The 21962-nt window shown below is 34.2% G+C and overlaps 2 protein-coding genes across 4 annotated transcripts in view; both read left to right on the top strand.

Moving 5' to 3' along the window:
• The first annotated feature begins 1060 nt into the window (after positions 1–1060).
• Positions 1061–3934, top strand: l(3)73Ah (polycomb group ring finger 3-like lethal (3) 73Ah). Its single transcript, XM_018510253.1, has 6 exons — positions 1061–1285; positions 1520–1814; positions 2029–2174; positions 2255–2398; positions 2490–2584; positions 3127–3934. Exons 2-6 carry the CDS (start codon positions 1538–1540, stop codon positions 3173–3175), a joined length of 711 nt encoding a protein of 236 aa, XP_018365755.1. The 5' UTR covers positions 1061–1285; positions 1520–1537; the 3' UTR covers positions 3176–3934.
• A 2142-nt stretch (positions 3935–6076) lies between these two features.
• drpr (multiple EGF like domains draper) overlaps positions 6077–21962 on the top strand; it is a 32629-nt gene continuing 16743 nt past the window's right edge. Inside the window, exon 1 of one of the 3 annotated variants that reach the window (XM_018510250.1) lies at positions 6077–6234. The gene's annotated coding sequence lies outside the window, so the exon portion shown is untranslated. Of the gene's footprint in view, positions 6452–21962 lie in introns of all 3 variants that reach the window. The other 2 variants (XM_018510251.1, XM_018510252.1) reach the window with 2 other exon arrangements.

The following is a 21962-nucleotide window of genomic DNA, read 5'->3' as shown; positions in this document are numbered from 1 at the left end:
GTATTAACATAAATTACAAATGAATTTGGAAGATAGTAAGAATAATGCAGAGTTTGAAATTGACCAATCACAGTCGATTATTCTTCTCACATTCGACTGTGATTGGTCAATTTCTTACTCTTACTTCTTACTCCGTGTATTGTAGACGGGCCTTAACATAAAGGCATGTAACAGAGTAGTTGCGAGAAAATTACCCCTACTCCTTGTATTTTTTCTGACTTCCGCGGCATAAATCCCAGCGCGGCGTATATATCGGATGAGTTACTCTATAGCCTACCAATCAGTATTCAGATTTTTCATTCTGTTATTTATATATGCTATAATCTTGAAGCAGATGAAAGAATATTCTGCAGTCTATATACGACATTATACGAGATCAGATTGGTTGGTATTTTTATTTCTTTCCCGGCATTGTGAAACAGGAGAAGGAGGCAACAATTATTATGAGTGTGGTCTATTTGACTAGAAATATTTCAAAGCGTTTGATTGACCAGTTAGAAGAAAGAATTTTACTAATTGACCAATCAAAAAAAATGCTTCGAAGCATTTATAGCATGAAATGGACCGTAGCTTATATATTTCCCATACAGCAGAAAATTACAGAAAAGTTGCAGTAACATTGGTACGACATTGCAGCGACATTGCATGTTACAGTAGGTAAATTTTCACGGGCTGCTCAAACCGGCTGTTTCAGCGACAAAAAGAATCACGTGGTCAAAATTGACGAATATCAAATGTCCATTTTAATCACGTGATCCTTTTTGTCGCTAAAATAGCCGATTAGAGCAGCTCGTGAAAATTTACCTTATTTTTTGCAGAGATTTCGCAGCGATATTGCTGCAAATTCTGTGCTGTATCAGCTGTATGGGTTGCTTATTTCTATATCATCGCTATTCTTGTCGCTGTTACCTCGCATTGTGTTTAGGGCTTTATGGACTACTTATAAGTATATATTTCTATACATTTAAAACGCGATCGTATCCACTCTCAAACTTCTTGATAAGTTCAAGTCGTTCGACGCGACGCGGCGCCGTCGTCAATCTGCCTCATTCCTCTGTTTCTCAATCCGTTTTGATCCGTTTTGTTGTCGTATGAGTAAACGTTTAACTATTGAGTTGTTTTTAAAACAGGCTTTTAGTGAAACTCCCTTAGTTCCACAAATCACTCGCCCTAATCCGTGAATCGAGGTGCAAGTATGTTGTGGGATTTGCGAATCCACCCCGCAGAGATCCGCGACGAGTAAAAACTGGCGGAGCACCATCGTGCGATTACGCTTGAAATTGAGGTTAGGATTCGATAACCCACTTTCCGCACGCAATTACATTTAGCACACCGCCCCGAAATCGTAACCGCGTGTTCTCGTGTAACAGCGGATTAAGCCGACCCGTTCGCATTTTCTTCAATCTAGTATTTTCTTGAGTGATAACCCATTCTCATTCCAACAACCTTCTTGCTCCAGTAACCTTCGGTTATTAATATCTATGTTTAATTAATGCAACCATTATATCCGTCATTACAGATAATATCTCTCTGTTAAATGGTGATTGTCGATGCCATGGAAAGAAGGATAAAACTGAAAACTCTGAACAGTCACATAACGTGCAAGATATGTCGCGGATATTTAATTGACGCCACTACTGTTACCGAATGTTTACATACATTCTGCAAGAGTTGTTTGGTAAAGCATTTAGAGGAGAAACATACCTGTCCGACATGTCAAATTGTCATACATCAGTCTCATCCACTCCAGTACATCAGCTTCGACAGAACTATGCAGGATATTGTCTACAAATTAGTTCCTGATCTCCAAGAAAGTAAGAATTTTATTTCAATGGATAATAAGTCAAGGCTTGTTTTTATAAAGCAATAATTAAAAGTTAAAAGATTTTTTGCTTGTTTTGACTCTTAATTTTATTTCATTTTCTAAGGGCACTTGAATACAAGCTCCTTGTTATTTATTGTTTATTATTATTGAGCCATTATACATTTTTCTTTTCAACTATTAACAGAAATGTTTTCTTATTTTAGATGAAATCAAAAGAGAAAGAGAATTTTACAGAGCCAGAGGTTTGCCTTGTCCTAAAGATATTTTGCCCAACGCTGGAGAAGTTGAAGAGGAAAAAGCCAATGCGGATGCACATGCAGAATCAGATTATCATCGTACTGATGAACAGGTAACTGCAGCGTCAAGAATATAGGGGTTTACAAGAGTAAAATACTTTAATCAGTTAAAATTAACGTGTCATATTTGCAGGTTAACGTATGTTTGGAGTGCACAAACTCAAGTTTGAAGACTCTGAAGAGACGATTTATCAGGTGTTCAGCTCAGGCTACGATAACGCATATGAAAAAATTTATTGCTAAAAAGGCTTTGAACGGCATGGAAAAATATAGAGATGTGAGTGTATTTGATGATGATATTATAATTATCATATATAGGAGATAATGTTACAATTATCATTTATTAATTTGTCTGTATTTCTCGACAGATCGATATTTTGTGCAATAACGAATTATTAGGTAAAGACCACACATTGAAGTTCGTTTATGTGACGAGATGGAGGTTCCGGGACCCACCTTTGAGGTTACAATATAGATCACACATAGATATGCAAGATTAACCTTTCTACATTCGGGATGTACAAAAATCACAAAGGATCTGTTCCTTTATTTGTACATTGTTCTAGTTACATTCTTATTTTAACTGTTGTAGTACTTATTTTTACGTTTATTCGCAAAGCATTTGTGTGAAATTTTAGGAAATGATAACGATTCTGTGAAACAAGGTGATATACCGACTTTGAAACATGTTATTCAATATTTAATAATAGCAGAATCTCATTATTATCGCATATTAGTAATAACGAGATCCTACTGTTGAATCAAAGAGCATTCTTGTCATGTATCATGTTGTCATGTTGAATTATAAGATATCTCTTTATAGTTGAATTATAAGATATCTCTTTATAGTTGAAAATCTATTTACAATTCAAGATTTTCTCATTAGCGCACTATGTCTGATAATGTTTAAATGTGGTTCGTACGGGAAATCATCGCGACGTCTTAAAGGAAGAGAGAATCTGTATTTCCAATTCGCAATGTGTAACATATACGGGCTTTTTATAGATATTCAAGTGCCACTGCATTGTGTACAGATTCGATGCCTGCGCATTAAGTTTCGGCGGACCATCTTTTCTCCTAATACGCAGAATCTTAGTGGACGAGTGAGATTTTCTATATTTTACGACGCGAGATAAAGCCACGGGGATCTTCATTTTATGAAATCGTATATTCTTTTTATAAGCACATACCCCATCTTTGTACATAGAATATTTTTGACAGAACACAAACAACATTGCATGTAGAGAGACGCAAGCTTTGTATTAGGTAAACAAAAGAAATCGGGTCTGAATAGTCAGGCCTTTTTAACTTTGTATATTTATGCGCCGCGGCCGTACATATTCTAATTGCGTCTCAAATTTCTCTCGACATCGGCTCGCGATTGGAAAAGAAGAAGCAAAAAAGAAAAAGTGAGAAAGAGAGAGAGAGAATTAATCGATAGCGAAATATTTTTAGGTGATTCGCCATCGAATAGCGTGCCGTGTCGAGCAAAATGAGTGGCGCTCGTCGCTTGTAATAAATAGAGTTCCTCAAGTAAAAGTTAATATTAAATGATAACTTTTGATTGTTCTGTAATAAGAAGAAAGCGATATAAATAAAACAGAATAGTACGTATATGATAGACACGTTGCTGACTGATCTGCTAAAAGATCAAGTATGCTGTTCTTCTTACACGATTTTGCTCACTCATTATAAGAATGAATTAGGACGCATCCTACGTCATGTGGTCGAAATATTCTATTTGATCACACGTCATTTGCTTAAATAGAAAGAAATGAAAAGAAATATGACGTTCACTTGATAAAAAAAAGAATAAAAGGAAAAAATAAACGTAAAATTTTAATTATATTTTTTTTAATGATATGCGACAACAGCAACGACTTGATATTTATTTGAGCTCTTCTGTCAAGCAGAGTTAAGGTTATGGCACATAGAAAAACTTAAGACTTAAGACTTAAGCAGTAAAGAAATCATGTTGGATTCGCTACTGCTTACGTCGTGTACTACGTTTACATGGCTCGATTTACATTGAAGTTATAACATCGATGTTATAAAACTGATCAATCATAGCTATTCCTCTGAAGAATGGAATGACTGTGATGCCAGTTTCATAATATTGATGTTATAACTTCGGCGTAAATCGAGCTATGTAAACGTAGGCATGGTCTTATGGTCTTTACTATGATGGACCAATTCACTTACTGCTTAAATCTTATGTTTTCAGTTTTTCTATGTGCCATGGCCTTTAGATCCAGCTATTCATCTAATCTAGTACGAAAACTCGCATCGTCTAAAGTCAAACCAGTAACATGGCCAACAAATCCAAGAGGAAAACCATTATGCATTGTAGAGGCTTAAGACACGAGTAAAGTACTTATTTTGGTATTAGTTGCTTTCTCACTCTATTTCAAGCAGTCGATATCTAATTGATTTTATCTTATGAAATAGAATGAGATAGATAAATCTACGTTCCGTGTTAATGGCAGCCGATGTCTTTAGCCTGTTCTATATTAGGGTCGCAAGTTGTAAATTATAATGCCTGGCTTATGCTTAAAAATAGTCCTAACTTAATCTCAAGGACTAAAATTAAAAGATAGGAACTTTCTTGAGACTAAAATTAAGACTACGATTAAGACTGGGGAAGCATAAACGATCTTATGGCATTCTTTGTTGCCAACTTTTAAGACTAAGATTAAGACCGAAGCATAAACCAGCCATAAGGAATTGGTCAATCACAATTGAATATGAAAAAAATAATCGACTGTGATCGAATAATTTCTTATGGCTTGCGGCCTTATTGTAGAACAGGCTTTAATCTGATTCTTTTACTTGAGGAACTTAAGTAGCAAACGATCCTGTTTCATCCGATGATCGCTAAATGAAAGATGTGATTGTACATAATCGTTAGAAAATCGAATGCGACTTTTCACCAAGTAGCGATACTGCAAGAACGCTTGTACGTTGTACGCTGTGTATGCGCATTTCTATAAATTATTAAATAAATATGTTTTGTACAGCAACGTTGTTAATACGCCCGCTGTAATCTTTAAGACAATATTATAAGAGATACAGAGAGGATGAACAAATTAATACGTGAATACCTGGAAAATACTTTACTTGTTTTATCAATGAGAAACTGGTCCCACATTTGCTTTTAATACAGATTCTTGTTGGAATAGAATCGTACAATGCTTGAATAATTATATCATGAAATGTACGTTCGTTTAACAGAACTAGCTTCCAATTATACAAGATACTAGGGAAGGAAATTTACTTCTTACTCTATTTTTCTAAAAATTTCCCTCTATTCTTCGAAACTTCAACGTTTTTCCTAGCTAATGCAATCGTCCGATTCAAATATCATTGCGAGTAATTTTGAAGAATAAGAAGCAAATTTTCTCCTCCAATATCTCTTTATATGTTTATATTCTCTCTATACATATTTTAATTATTAATAAACCAAGAAATATATATTTCTCAGGTGTTCAAATTATTATGTCTAGCCTCTGTATTTTGTAATGAGCAATAATGGCTGCGTTTAGCAGAAAAAGAAGTTTTGCAATTGTAAGATTCTTTAATATGATAGGTTTATACATTTAGATCCAGTGAGGAACTAGGGACAAGACTAATCGTATTAAATAATTATACAACAATAATTTGGCAAACCCAAACAACACCAAGTCTAAAATTGTGACATGAGACATCTTTAAGTCATCTTTCAGACGCAAAAAAAACGTCTTATGACCCAATTTTTTTATCTGGAAAGGTTAGTCTTTCTACTGAACACAGCTAAAGTGCCTTAAGTTCGCGGCTTTCACGCTCCTTTTCAACGACGAGCGCGCGCATGCGTCCTCCTGTTTGGTAGATTCGTTTTGTGGAAAGAGCGGGGCGATCGAGTAACGGCAGGCGACCGGCCGGATGCTTGCGGGTCTGCTTTGCTGCAGTTCACAAGTCCGCTTCAGTTACTTGAAAGGCAACGTGGTGTCGGGAACGCGTGGCGTATACACTCTCCACACGCACACTGTTTACGCGTAAAGACCCTTCTACTGCGTTCTACCTACCTTGCCAGGCTTCGGTACGCAGCTTGCATCGCGTATCGTGGAGAATGAGAGTGTGAGTAGAATTGATTTTCTCGTGCTCCGATATACGTATATTTTCTGTGCGTGCGATTTTCTGCCGTGCAACATCGGTGGCTGTAAAAAAAAAACCGTGCAGCGTGTGCGCCGATCCGCCACGCGAATGGATCTACGTCTCTTCTGCGTGCCACCGTAATTGACCAGAAGTGGGCAGAATCCGCTAGAGATCCCTGGAAGATCCACGCAGCGAACACGTACGGCCAGGCATTCGATCACGTTCGATACTATTTATCATGAGATACGAGTCTTTTCTAATAGAGAACACTATCGCATCTCTTAAAAAAATATATTTAACGCGCAGCGATAGCACGAGATAGTATCTTTAGGCGAGTCGAGTTTTTAAATGTAAAGCTGGTATTCACAATCCGTTCCTATTATTTCAAGTCTCCATCTTAAGTAATGTCTTAAGATGTAAATACAGCGCTCTAATAGGCTTTCTACATTAAGTCGTTACCTAAGCTTTAAGTCTTTAGCTATAAGAAATTGACCAATCATAATCGATTATTTTTCTCGCACTCGACCGATTGATTGATGTCTTATAATTTAAGACGTAAAACTTAGGTAATAGCTTATCGAAGAAAGCCCACGATTCGTTCGTGAATCTTAAGACTTTATTTAAGACAGTCTTAAATGTAAGAATCGATTATGAACGCCTTATTTGCCTGCAAATGTCTAAAACATTTATCGTGAACACGACTGCAAAGTACGCGAGAAAATAAATTGTCATTTTCAGCCGGAACTTTTGCACCGTACATCTTTTCCGTTTTTCTCTCTGTTGAAAAAAAGATACAACCCAAATAACACAAAGTCTAATATTGTGACGTAAGACGTCTTTAAGGCATTTTTTGTTATCTGGCAAGATGTACGGTGCACGATTGTTCAGCTGAAAAGAACAGGTTTGTTTAATGAAGTAAAAACATGGACACATTACACAAGAGATCGCTCGCTCTATTGGTGATCGTAGGTCGTAGTTACAGTGCGTAGATAAGAGACGGATATTGCCATGATTCTCCGTGTCCGATCTGATTATACACACATATATATAGCCGAGATCCGCGCGAGATCGCGAATGATGGCGAGGAAGCGCTACTTCAAGTTCCGCGACAGTTCGATTGCTCCATTTGCTGGAGCATATAATGGAGCTTCATCCAGCTGGCGCGGCCCAGTTTTTGCCCGCTCGACCGCGTTAGAACGTGACGAGGAAAGCGTAACGGTCGCCTACACACGTCGCTCAAAATTGGTGCGTCAGCATTTGGGAGAAAATTTTAATTTAGTTAACCACGTTGTTGTTGTAAACAGCCTGGAGCGCGATTACGTTGCAGCTATAAAACATTCACTAATTGTAGTTTTCACCGGCGAAACGATTGACAAACGAGCCACGTGACAAGCCAACGTCATCTGGAGTCTGAAAGACGCGAGAAAATGCCTCAAACATGTGCATTTCGCTTTCCCAAGTCTCTTTGGCACAGAAGATAATGGAAACGTATTTTCTAGAATGTTAACTATTTTATATATTTGCCAGAATTTTGATGTAGAGAAATCTGAAAAGCAAAAAAACCCTTACAGTCTCAGGTAAAGTAGTACGTGACTTGTCCCCTAATGAACGGATTTATTTTTTATTGCAGCACTGGATTGAATGAGAGAAAAATGTTTGGTATTTCTGATTATAATTGTATACTAAAATAATTATTGTTAGGAGCTCCGTCTTTATAGTTATTATTGCTATAATGTTAGTAATAATAATTATTATATGTATAGCTGTATCATCAAATGTTGATAGAAACATACACACAGTTATTATTACTAATATTTATATATATAGAGCAGTAATAATTACAGTTGTAATAATATATAATTATAATTATATGTATAATATTATATATATATATATATAATTATAATTACAAATACCAAACATTTTTCTGTCAGTGTACCAGAACTTCCCTTCGCTAAATTTCAAACATATACCTGTTTCAGTATTTTACATTTAACTACAAAGAGAATACACCAGTTTATAGCTATGAAGAACGAGACTTATGTCACACACGTATAGCCATGAAAAAACTCTCTAAAGCGGTCGTCACTGTCAAAATAGCCTGATATGGCATACTAAAGAAGAAAAGATATCTTCGTGGACAAATCACATTCTTCAAGCGTTTGCTACCTGCATCGGTCGTCATTAGTGCGTTTTTGTATTTCTGAAATTCGAACTTTTTCTACGTCACCAGATACCACTGGGTGAAACTGCCATCGTCGAGGGACGCTCATGAATGAGCGGCTTTTGCACGCGGTGCACGACTGTGCCTGCCACGAGCGGAGTCCTTGGCTCCGGTATGCATGATCATTCCGTGACGAGAGCTCACTTGCGTCGAGCCGGAGTAAAAATTCGGTCGAACGCTCCGACCGGTTTCTTCCTCTCGCTATTTCTCGAGTCGAGAGTCCGTTACCTCGGCTGTCCATAGGTCTGCTCGATTCTTAAGCGTCATTACAAATCTTACCGACCTTCCACGCCGTACGGACAACAACATTGCGAAATAAAACAGATTGTTTGGCACGAGACGAATCCCTCGTCGCGCGAGCTATTTCTGATCTCGCACCAGAAATCACTTCTATTTTTAATTGTCGCGGTTCTACACAGTAGCTAAAGCTGAAAAATCCTTCCTCAGACGTTCACGAGAGATCGTCGCGAATTCATCTTTTCGATTTTTTGCTGGATAGAATCAATTTTGGTCCATTGGGTGTTGTTTTTTCCTTCGTTGAATTTAATGGTGAATTTAATCACTTGCACTCTACATTGTCGACATTAAAAAGGCTAATTTATATAAAGTATCTCAATAATAATAATAACAATAATAATTTATGTAATAATTATATAATACTTAATTTACATAATAATATTATATAAAGTATCTCAATAATAATAATATTACTATAATATTACTTTGTTACTATATTGTTCAACACTGTCCAAGTCGAAATTTCGCTTCTACTTTGAATCTAAATTTTAGGACATATGTAGACTCTACAGATTTCTAATAGGTTCTAATCTAATGAATTGAGTTCCTACGTTGAGCCTCTAAATAGCAGTTACCGGAAAATTTTCTACTTTTAGGTTCGAAAGAAGTTCTCGAAATATAGAGGCTATAGATTAAGCATCTAATATTAAAAGAGGTCCTATGATTGTTTAAGTATTGAATAGGTTTATAAGGTTTAATTGAGGTTGAAAGAGATTGAAAGAAAGACTAAAATTTCGACGAGTAATAATAAGATACAAAGTACTAAAGGTGCCAAAGGTCTGTTATCTGTGGCTGTCAACAAGATTGTACACTTTTGAAACTTAAAGTTAGATATATGTATGATATTTGACAAAAGCAAGAAAGAAAATTCTAGTACAGGCTAGTGCAGGAATAAAAAAAACAGACCTTAAGTATCAGAGATAGAACGGTAAGCAAAAGGTAAGACGTCAGCAAGATTGTCGTTATGAGATTCTATCAGTTACAAAACATAATATGTCTAAATGTAGTGTATGATATTATCGGCTTTGACAATGAAACACGTATATTCTGTTAAATAACAAGACGATATTATTTTTGTGCATTTAATCGTTTAAAATATTTATATACGCTTTTACATTCAACTTTGTTATTTTTAAATAAATAGCAACTTTTAATATGCACTAATCTGTAACGCAAGTGACTGAATTCGCTATAAAGAAGATTGAGTCGACAGACTTGTTGAAAGACATGTCGCACTGATGTTATTGACTGATAGCAACTTCGATAAGATCAGCTGTCATAACTCAACAATAGTCAGTCGTGTCTCTGTTTTTTCCGGTACGAAAAAAAACGTGAATTCTGCGAAAGACGAGCGCGGAACGTGAATTAAAGCTAATGAAGGCTCCTACGAAACGCGGAACAAAACATACAGGATGTTGCGAGTATATACCTTCCTTCCTTATTAGAAGATCTCTAATTTGGCTAACATCTCTTCAGTATAATATGATGCTTCTTTGTAGTCTTTTTTCCAAAGTTGATAAACTCTCAAAGAATATATGAGAAACGACGATAAGATAGACTGATCTCACAAGGAGAGGCTATGCTCTGCTCTTCACCGATTTTAATGAAACTTGCATCAATATTAGAGGAGTCTACCAAATGAATACCTGTAAAGTCATTCCCGCTAATGGGACTTAGAAGCTGAGTGAAATGAGCATTTAAAAATATACCAAAAAATCTGAAAACATCCCGAGTCGAAATTTTGATACTACTTTGACATTGGATAGTTTGCACCTATTTAAATAGTCTATAAACTAGATAAAACCTACTTTGATGATATTACACTTAATAACTCCTTTTTTAAACCTTCAAATCTATAGATTTTATTTCAATATTATTTTGAAGCTGCAAATGCTTCAAAACCTACAAAACCTACAAATGCTACAAAACCTACTTTGATGATGTTACACTTAATAACTCCTTTTTTAAACCTTTAAATCTATAGATTTTATTTCAATATTATTTTGAAGCTACAAATGCTTCAAAACCTACAAAACCTACAAATGCTACAAAACCTACTTTGATGACGTTACATTTAATAACTCCTTTTTTAAACCTTTAAATCTATAGATTTTATTTCAATATTACTTTGAAGCTACAAATGTTTCTCATATTTTGATGCTACTTTGATACTTAGATGATCCACAGGTAACGAAAAATGTCGACTGCAGATTAGACTGCATTCTAATATCTCGGAAAGTATGCATTTTTAAGAAAAATGTCTTAGACAAAAATGGTGGGGTTTAATAAGATGTATTTACTGGTTTTATTGGTTTGACCTTGGTAACGCTAAGGTCAAGTCAAGGTTGACGATGCCTTCCAAGATCAAATCAACAAAACCAGTAAATACATCTTATTAAATTTTAACCTACCATTTTTATCGACATTTTTCTCAAAAACGCATACTTTCCGAGATATTAGACTGTTTTCAGATTTTTTGGTATATTTTTAAATGCTCATTTTCTCTCTCACTCAGCTTTTAAGCCCCATTAGCGGGAACAGCTTTACATGTGTTTATTTGGTAGACTCCTCTAACACATTGCTGCAAGTTTGATCAAAATCGGTGACGAGCGTAGCCTCTCCTTGTCAGTGTCGGATTGGTCATTAAATCATTCCCTTCCGTTGAACGCGCCTATGAGTCATTTATATTATTTTTCGTTATCTATTCTAACACGATACGTTTATCCGCAGAATTTGAGCTAATGTAGCATCCAAACGATGATTCATTTTACTCGATAGTCTTTGTTGTCGCATGAATTAAAACCGCACGTCCTACGCTGTACGCGAATAATATACAATTGTACGCGAAGGTGGCACGACGAAACAATAACGAAGTTGGAGACAAAGCGTCCCGTCGAAGCATCGCTCGCGTCCCATTTACGCGACTTCGGAGCTATCTCGGTCTCCTCCGTGACAGCGCAGAATCGCACGGAACGGAGTACGAAGTCGTGAAAGAGCACGTATACCTCCGTCAAGTGACGCTACGTCATTGTCGAAGGAAAGGGGGACAGGGGAGAGTCGAGAGATTGGAGAGAATGACGAAGGCCGTGAGAGCGCGAGGGGAATAGAAGCTGTGTGGACAGAGTAGAGAACTGAGTTATTCTACCCGCATGTGTGGTTAACTAACCGCGCCGGATGAATGCAGGCGGAGTCCCTCCGATACTCCGCTCGTACGGTGAACATGAATGACGCCGAGCACGATAGGAATGTTTATTTTTGATATCGCGATACCGTTTCGATGCGCACGCATTATCAGAAGGGAATAACGTCACTTCTCGAAAGTTTATGCCGTCGGCTGTGAATAAGCAACTTTAGAGGCGTGAGAATCAAGGTTTTTTAATATCAAATTAAATCAAGAGTCGAGTCAGCGACACAATTTTTAATTAACATAATTATTGTTAAGCTAGGTTGAGCTTTACTGTATATAATTAATAAAAAGAGATTTCTATGTAAGAGAAGAATAATATTTGTTATGGCCAAGTTTCGATATCAGTACTGAAAAAGATGCTATACGACACTCTTCAGTAAATATATTATTTCATATCTTTAAAAAATAGCGGAGATATTCTAAGTGGACAGAATTACTGCCCCACCCTGTACGTGATTTATATCCAAACCACTCAGAGATTCAAGATTTTTTAAGTTCGGATTCGAATCGTAGAGATTCAAATACGAATCAAATCGAATCGAATCGATTTTGACTTAATTCAATTCAATCGCGATTCACCGAGTGAGTCACTGAATCGCTAGAACTCGGAAGTGTCACTTTGACGTTTAAGCATAGTAATGGTGATCCTTGCGACCCGATGGAAACTTACACGGCGAAACGTCATCCGAATTCGCGGAACGCGTCGACGACTTCTTGCACGCGACTCGAATTTCCGCGAACGGCTACTTCCGGTGGGCTTCCGATCGGTTCGGAACAACAGTTCGGCTTGTCAGACGTACCTACAACGCGGGTAATTATGGTGCCTACGAGTGTCACACGATGACTGGATTTTCCGGGAATGACAACGCGGGATACGTCGTCGTGTTGACTCTTCTATCAAGGCCATTTTCACATAAAACGGTCAATTACTGTTCCGTGTATCGCCGACATCGAGCTAAGTTTCAATTTCGCGGAACGCTTTCCGCGTAATTCACTCAGACCGTCTTATATTGTATCGAGACTATTCAAGCTCCATCTTATATTCTTCTCATTGTCTTAGGCACGCTCAGCGTTGAATACCTCTTTATCTAATTGAGGATCATGTTCAATGTTTAGAGAGTTTCTCTCTTTTAATGTTCACCGTGGACGACTGTATGTAATTTGAGGACATAATATAATTATGTCCTCTTTCTCATAATAGTACTCCGGATCAAAAGTTTGGAAATTTTAAAAAATTAATGTTCTTTGTGATTATTTACTCAAATACTCATAACAATGTGTTTATAACAATAATTCTTCAGGTCCAATAACAGTTGAATCTAAAGAATTATTACAAGAAAGAAATGCAAAACTTGACAGAAACGTTTATATTTTTAATTTTAAATTAATATATGACTTTGGCAAAAAATATCTTGCGTATATGTTCCTTCTTATTTATATTTTATCTTATTGAGCCACCTCTAATAACTATTGTTAAATTTTAAAGAATTATTGTTTAAAAAAATACATTGTTGCATATTCAATAATAATTTTTACGATTGGTTGTTATGAATATTTGAATAAGTAATCGATAAACAACATTTTTATGATTACTTATTCAAATATCCACAGCGTTGTTTTTTTATAATAATTCAAATTCAATAACATTATATATTAGATTTAAAGAACTATAAAATTAAAAAAATAAATTGTTATAGATATATATTTAACTAGTAATTCTAAAAATGTCAATTTTTAAGAAGTGTTTCCAAACTTTTGATCTGGAATGTACATCTGTGACGTAATTATGTTTCCATCCATTGTAAGCGTAAGTCGGACTCATCTTCTTTTTCTTTTTCTTGCTCTTGATGTAAGACTTACTGTTGTATGCATTCTTTATTTATGCATTCTTTGTTTCTGACACAATGTAAATTCGTTTCTTAAAATAACGTCTTATGGTCATTTTAAAACAATATATTGAATTGAATCAAAATATTTATTCCTGTATTGAATAGCTCGATTCTTGAAGAAATAGATAGAGAAAGGTTTGCCATTACAAGTGTACAGGATTGAACCGATCAATAATTTCGAAAACAAAATTATACGTCTCCTCTTCTCTATAAACAACAATACGAGCCAACCAGCGTACTTTCGTATAAATAATGCGTTTATCTCCGACACGGTAACTAGTCAAGATAACTGTTGGAAATCGCTGTTTAAGCATTTGGTTTCAACAGTTGATTTCACGATTTCACGATCGTATTTCTAAGTCACCGGATTACGTGATGCGAAAGGACTGCATCGATAATCGGGTCATCCATAATTAATCACCGATGTACGATTCCGTGCATCTATTTGCGTTCTCGATCAGTCTGACAAACATGACACGCGTGTTAGCTTGTACCGAGTGTACTTTCCCTATTTACGTTTTTATCATTATCAGCACCATGTGTAAAAACAAGTCTTTCGGAAAGTAGGTCTCTGGAAAATTATCCTTCCTCGTAGGCTGTGCCTCGACATACTCGAAGCAGGGGCGTATATACGTCACATGTGACTCTTTTCCTTTATATTTAGAGATATCATGCACGGACCCGCACCTGTTCGACAGCCTGTTACGTTTAGTGTGTGACTTTCACTGTTGCAATACTCCGTTATTACATAAAGAAGAGTCGCAAAGTTTATTCAACCGCGAAGGGTTGCAATGCGTCAACCTACAGACAGAATTCCTCTTACATGCGAACAAGCACTGGAAAAAAAATTTTAGTATTTGTAACTATAATTACATGTTACTAGATTTCTAATTATTACTGCTATAATATTAGTATAAATAATAACTATATGTAGAGTTTTATTAACAAATGTATACCCGGTAAAAAATTGTTCATGCATATCAATATGTATAAATATGTATAAACATACAAAACACGCATAAATATTCATAAACATGTATAATTATATATGAAATATGTCCACGTTCGTACATCCTTTTTTCTTTTATAAAATGACCTTTCAGTGTAATAGAAATAATAATATCAATGTGAAAATATAAAAAATAATTGAAGGGATAATCTTCGCATTGTTTGTTTTAGAAAAAAACAAGTTTGGAAAAATGTAAAAAAAAATTGCTCATACATAATTATGCATAATTTTATATATAATTACCATAAATAATTTTTTTACATTTCTTCAAGCTTGATTTTTTCTAAAACAAATAGTGCGAAAATTACCTTTTTAATTATTTTTTATGTTTTCACATTACTATTATTATTTCTATTATACTAAAAAATAATTTTACAAAAGAAAAAAGAATGTATGAACATGTATGGACATATTTCATATATAATTATACCTGTTTATGCGTGTTTATGTATGTTTATACATATTTATAGATATTTATGCGTGAAAAATTTTTTACCGGGTAGTTGGCAACTGAAAAAAAAATAATTATAATTTTAGTTATTATTATCATAAGAATGGTTGAAATCGTTATAATTTATAGTTATTTTTAGGCCAAATATATAATATTTAAAAAATATTTAATTAAATTTTAAAGTAATTATTTTTAAATCTCATTTTAAATTATTAAATCTCATATAAAAACTATTAAAATTTTTTTTTAATTTAATATTACGTTTTTTAGTAAAATTTATATATTCTACACGTAATTGTATAATATAATCATTGTGTGACTTTGCTAAAACTCCTTACGTGCAATAAATGGATTTGATTTTCGGATTCCGTGCCCCAACTTTATGTTACATCACTTTATTAGGTTCAAGCACTGAGCTCATGGTTTCAATTCGCAGACTAGTGTAATTAGCACATATAATTATAATATAATTAAAAAGAAATTATACGAGTCTTCTCGATTAAACAACTCCGGAAGTAAAAAACTCACGCACTTCGGCGGGCTTCCGTTTACGTTCTACCGCGATGCGTTAGAATCGCAATACGAGGATTGTTGCGCAACTTTCGCATTTTCGCGTTATTATCGTTAGAAAGCGCGCCGCAGTCAAATTATTTCTCGAGTGTGAACTAGCTTTCCCGCGACAAACGTGTCCATCTTACGTGACTCATTTCTAGATCCAGATTCATTTAGCGAAACGCGTCCGGATTCGTGACGACTCGTGACTCTCGCTCCCTAAACCTGAATTCGCTTGCGCGTTATTTATGCTCACTCGATAACGTATATATATATATATATATGTGTATATTTATAACGAGTGGGTGAACGGCAATGACAATTCAAGCAACGGAACAAACACACGGCTATGTGCGTGGGTGATTTATCTAAACCATATCGGCCGCACCAGCGATACATACGGTTCATCGTTGACGTCGCGCATCCTTATTAACTCACGCCTGAGATACGAATGCACAATTCCGTGATTGTATCCTCCAATATTTAGCTATATTTATCGCGTGACAAACATTCGTGTCAAACGGCCGCACTTATTATCATTAGTGTTAAGCCATATAATTACATTAGTCGTTGAACGATCGTGATTGGCAATTGACGATTGCTTTTCAACCAGTAAGAGCAAAGCAATCGGTGACTTCTTTGCTCTATCGCTAATCGTAATCACGCAATCGCTAGCGTGATTACGCACTTTAATTGCACCGTGCGAACGAGTGTATTTTTCTATTCGTGCTCATTGATACGTCGGACCTTCGTGCACCAATCATATAATCACAAAACGAGATAACGACGCTGTATTATCAGTTGTATAAACGTTAGAACGCGCGATTAGATAACGTAAGGAAAAGTTGATCCCTTGAGGTTCATCGGCCGATTGTTTAGTACACTGAGAAAAATTGTCTGGTTGAATTAAATAGTAATTCTGGTAGAAAATGGACGAAGAATTTTCTAGTTAAATCTATTAAAATTCTAGTTGAGATATACCCAGAGAAAAGGTTGCTTCGATTTAAAGAAATTTCTTGGATTTAAACATAATGTTTTTAAATCAAATAAATTTTATTTGATGCAAAAAAATTATGTTTAAATCCAAGAAATTTTTTCACAAATCAAAGAAATTTTTTTCTTTAACCGAAATTCCTTTAAATCGAAGCAACCTTTTCTCTGAGTGTAGAATTCTGATTAATATAATTATTCTGATAAAAATAAGAATTCTCTAGTAGATTTTACCAGAAATATTGTATAAAACAAAATTATGGTTATCTCAACTAGAATTCTAATAAATTTAATCAGAAAATTATGATTCGTCCATTTTCAACTTGAAATTTTTTTCAGTGTAAATTAACATTACTTGTCATTATTTTAATGTCGTATTAAGCTTTATTTGCTATACTGGACTACACTAAAATTTTCTTTCTTACTTTTGCCAAACACCAAAAATATATATCTATTTCATCTTAAATGCCACGAGTGTATACTAATTCACCAAAAACGAGTGGACTCTTAGGCTGCGGTCCACTTGACGCTACAAACGCTTCGAAGCGTTCTTTGATTAGTCAATTCGTAAAATTCTTTGTTCTGATTGGTCGCTCAAACGCTTTGAAACGTTTGTAGTGTAAAGTGGACCGCAGCCTTAATTGGCTTTTTTTAATTCCTTTTTATTAGATTCATTTTCAGAGCCTTATATATATTGATTTACATTTATTAGTTTAGACAACAAGCCTCTTGCTATGTAGATTATTTTGCTGGAGGTACTCAAGTTACCAAACTTCGTCGAATCGTTTATTCAAACGGTTCTCGGTAAGTTTAGATAAATCGAATACGTTTGGCAGTCACTCTGAAAGAAACGTTCGAAATTCGTCATAACTGTTCTCTTTCCGTAACCGTTACTCGCAGAATTGGAAGGAGAGCAATTTTCACTTTCTCCGAAATTGTCCGCGCAAGCGAATAATTCTGCGAATAAATCAAGAATAAGTTTCTTAATACATATATCTCGCGTTTCTTTCCTGGTTTTATCTGTTCGACATAACACCCTTGTCCGTTGTTTTCTTCGCATGAAGATAGCCTTCGATAGTCGTCGCATCCTTTCACATATCGATGTGTCCATAGTTGGGTTCTGCATCCTTTGTCCGCTCAGCGAACAAGAGATCCCAACGGAGAATGATGCACATCCCGCGGACGAAGAGAGTTCGATGTATCGTTTTTATCGCGAACTCGCCCCACATCCTGTGACTCGCGCCCGCACACACGCTCACACCTACGCCACGAAGTCCGTGAACTCTTTTCCTACGTAAACGAATTAATTCTCCCCTTTGGGGTCGCACGAAGCCGAAAGGGTCGCTCCCCTGGTTTGGTCGCAGCGGAACGAGCACAAGGTAGAATTCGGTCACACAAAAATGATAGAATGAATTCTCAGCAAGCTTTGAAAGTATCATGATTATTTATATAATATTTTTATAATATCAAAATATCGATATATAATAATCAATATATGAGGAGCAGACTTCCAAAGTGCGTTTTGTCCAAAATTTATAATTTTTAGAAAACGAGAAAAAAAGAAACACATTATACAGAAAATAACAATACGTCTGTCAGTAGGATGTGAAATATTAAACAAAATTACTAAACAATTGCTAAAAGCGTTAAACAAATGCATTTTGTTTGTTTCTAGTAAAAAAACATGATGCACTTCGAAATGTCCATGTTTATTTAGCATATAAATTAATGGTGCATATAAATTGACGAAAAAATACTTTCTAAACGTCTCAGAGTAGCTTGTAGTAAGAATTGATAAGTACAAAGGACTCTTAATTTCAATAAACAATAAGTATATTAAAGAGCATGTAAGAATAAAAAATTTAAATTTAGTGTTAAAAAATTGATATATTACATAATAAATACTATTGTATTTTATAATTGCTTGAAAATATTACATGTTTCGGCCTTTCGATTAGACCCTCTTCAGATATACAATAATAAAAATGCAGTGATGTTATCAAGATATAAATTTGGAAATTATTGTATACGTATTATGAAAGATCAGTTGATAAAATTATAATAAGAGTTATAATAAGAGTCTTTCAACATTGAACACTACGCTATCTTTAATTAAAAATATGAAATTTTGGACAAAATGCATTTTGAAAGTTTGCTTCTCATATATTAATAAATAGCGATATATATTGGATATATTAACCAAGAATGGGAAAGTTACTTTTAAAGTTACTTTAAAGTTACTTTTTATTTGGAAATTAAGAGAATACAATTATAAATAATAATATAAAGTTGAAGCAAATGATAAAATATGATATATGAAATAAAATTTATCTTAATTTATTGTACTGAATTTCTAAATAAAAAGTAACTTAAAAGTAACTTTAAAAGAAGTAACTTTTCCATCTCTGATATTAACACATCCTCTTGTAGATATTTATGTATATAATTTTTTATCTTAAAAAGTAAGCCTAGAATTATGTGTCAAAGTTCTTATTGTTTTTGAAAAACAGCTAAAATTTTTTTATAGGTGATGTTTTTTCTATAGAAAAATGAATAGAAGAAAATAGAATAAATATAGAACAATCTCGAACTAATAAGATAATTATATAGAATATTTTTAAAACAGAAATTTAAATAATTATCCAATTAACGTAGATAAGAAGATATTGTTATCTAAAGAACTTTTTTCTGTAGCCATTATTAGGAATAACTAGAGGAAAGTTGCCGATACTGACATAGGTCTCCTAAAATGAAACCCCCTTATTTCTCAGAAACTAACTATTGCACTTTATTAATATTAATAAAATCATGATCTCTCTGTTTAGCTAATTAAAGAAGTACAAACTCATAATTCATATATTTGTGGCTTATTTCTATACCAAATCAGCTAAAACCTAATTCTATGAATCCGGGAAGAAAATTCTTACGGTGTTCTTTTGCAAATTGCGTAATTAAAATAATAGTGACTGTATTATTGATAATATTATGTCATTTTAAATATTTATATAGTTTCATAAATTAGTTTTCTTTACAGAATAGGATATATCTTTATTTATAAAATAGGAATGTTGGTATTATTGCTTACTATGTCAGTTTTGGAGCCCATTTGTCAGACGCTCATTTTTGCATAACTTACGAAAAACTTAATTATTGCAAAATTGCAAACAGTATTATAAAAATTGCTTATACTATCTGATAGAAGACACTTTTTACTTTGTATTTATGTTTTTGAAGTTGTATTTTTACCGTTTGTTTAAGAAATATTGTCTAAAATCAAAGCAGTATCGGTGGCCGTCCTCTATAATTTATAATATAATCTCATACGCAATGCAAATTCAATAAAAAGGATAGAATGATAAATTATGAAAACATATCTACAGAATAATGAATAAAGCAAAACCCCTAGAAATTTACAATCAGACAAAAAAAGTGTCAATAATACACAACATCATCATTATTTAAATTTAGTTTAAGTCGTTAGTTTTATATAAACTATATATGTATCGTCATGCCAAACGTTGCGGCGGAATGTCCGAAGCTACAAAAGAATTGCTTTTATTAAGAAGTTTTCTTTTTGTAGAGGATGAACCGAAATATGTGATACAACCGGGAAGCGGGTGATTCTACGATTGAAAATAAATTGATATAATAAAATAAATTTTTTTACTAAAGTTTATTTTCAAGAACTTAGAATTTTAACCTAATGTGCGTGCTGCAATTAAACAAACTGATATTTAACGTAACGGTTTTTGCTATATGGCTTATTTACTCAGAATTATAATTATATATATAATTATTTCTCTAATTATAATGAATTATACGTAATTATTTATAATTATATACATATAATTCATTATAATTAATTATTATTATTATCACTAATTATATGTATACATAATTTACTCAGTTGATTCTTAAAACAAGAAAATGTCAGTGAGATGACAAATAATTTTATTTTTTATACATTTATTTTTTTATTTAATTGAAATATTGTTGGAAATTTTAGCCATTTTGGCGTACATAAAATTATATTCCTGCAAATAAATTAGAACATATTGTTTTTTTGCATTTTGTTCTGTTAATTCCTCAAATACAAGAATAAATTTTTTGCAAGATTAACTTGTAAAACTCTTTTTCTCAAAAACGAAGTTCTATTCGAAAAAAATTTGTCTATTGCAACATTGACGGAAATTTGCATTACGAGTCGTCGATCGTAAAAAAATTCTTCTCTGGAAAAAAATACGAGACGAATGTAGCAAGTATATAAAATATAAGTACACACACGACACGCGCGACGCGAGAATTGTGCACCGTTATTTTAGACTCGTGCGATCGCTCGAGTCTAACAACCGCCGTCCGCTGTTACGCGAGCCACACGATTAGATGGGTTTTGTGAATTCACATACGTGCATGTATGTGAATGTACGCATTCCGTTTCTGGGTGTACGTTCGTCTCGTCTGGCTCCGAACAATCGTGTTACGTTCACCTCTTTCGCCGGGTTCGCTTACAAGAATGCCGTAACTGATGACGCGAAAGTTACTCGTGCAAAGTTTACTCTTTTTTCATCATTAATTCATCACGACAACACCGAAGGATTCGTACGAGGAGGAGCGAACCGTCATCTCGTTCATCTCCGAGAAAAACCGCGTCTTTCCGGGCGTATTATGTGCTCTAGAAAAAGTCACCGTGGATACATAGTCCGGTTGGAAACTGAAATAATTACACTTTTTGAAATGGATTTTAGATCACGAATTGGACAAAATGATTTTTATAGATTTTTCATCTCTGAAAATGAATCCGTAAATGAAATTGTTTTATCATATCACGTTTTTAAGAAAATTGAACCCAAGTGTTGAAAATGGCATTTTTTGTAATTTTTTGAACTAAAGTATCTTAAAAATGTGAAGTTAATAAAGCGACTTCAATATTCGAGTTCATTTTCAGCGACAAAGTTTATAAAAGTCGATTAATAATACATTGACTGCTTTGTACAAGAAGTAACACAATTATAATAAAAAGAAGAGAAATAAAAGGGAATTCAATCCATAGATAAACATAACGTTTTGATAACCGCAGTGCTATCAGAGTGAAAATCCGAGAGCATCAATTA

Source organism: Trachymyrmex cornetzi, unplaced genomic scaffold, assembly GCF_001594075.2.
Source record: "Trachymyrmex cornetzi isolate Tcor2-1 unplaced genomic scaffold, Tcor1.1 scaffold328, whole genome shotgun sequence".
NCBI classification, from domain to species: Eukaryota; Metazoa; Arthropoda; class Insecta; order Hymenoptera; family Formicidae; genus Trachymyrmex; species Trachymyrmex cornetzi.
This window is presented reverse-complemented; position numbering and strand designations above follow the sequence as displayed.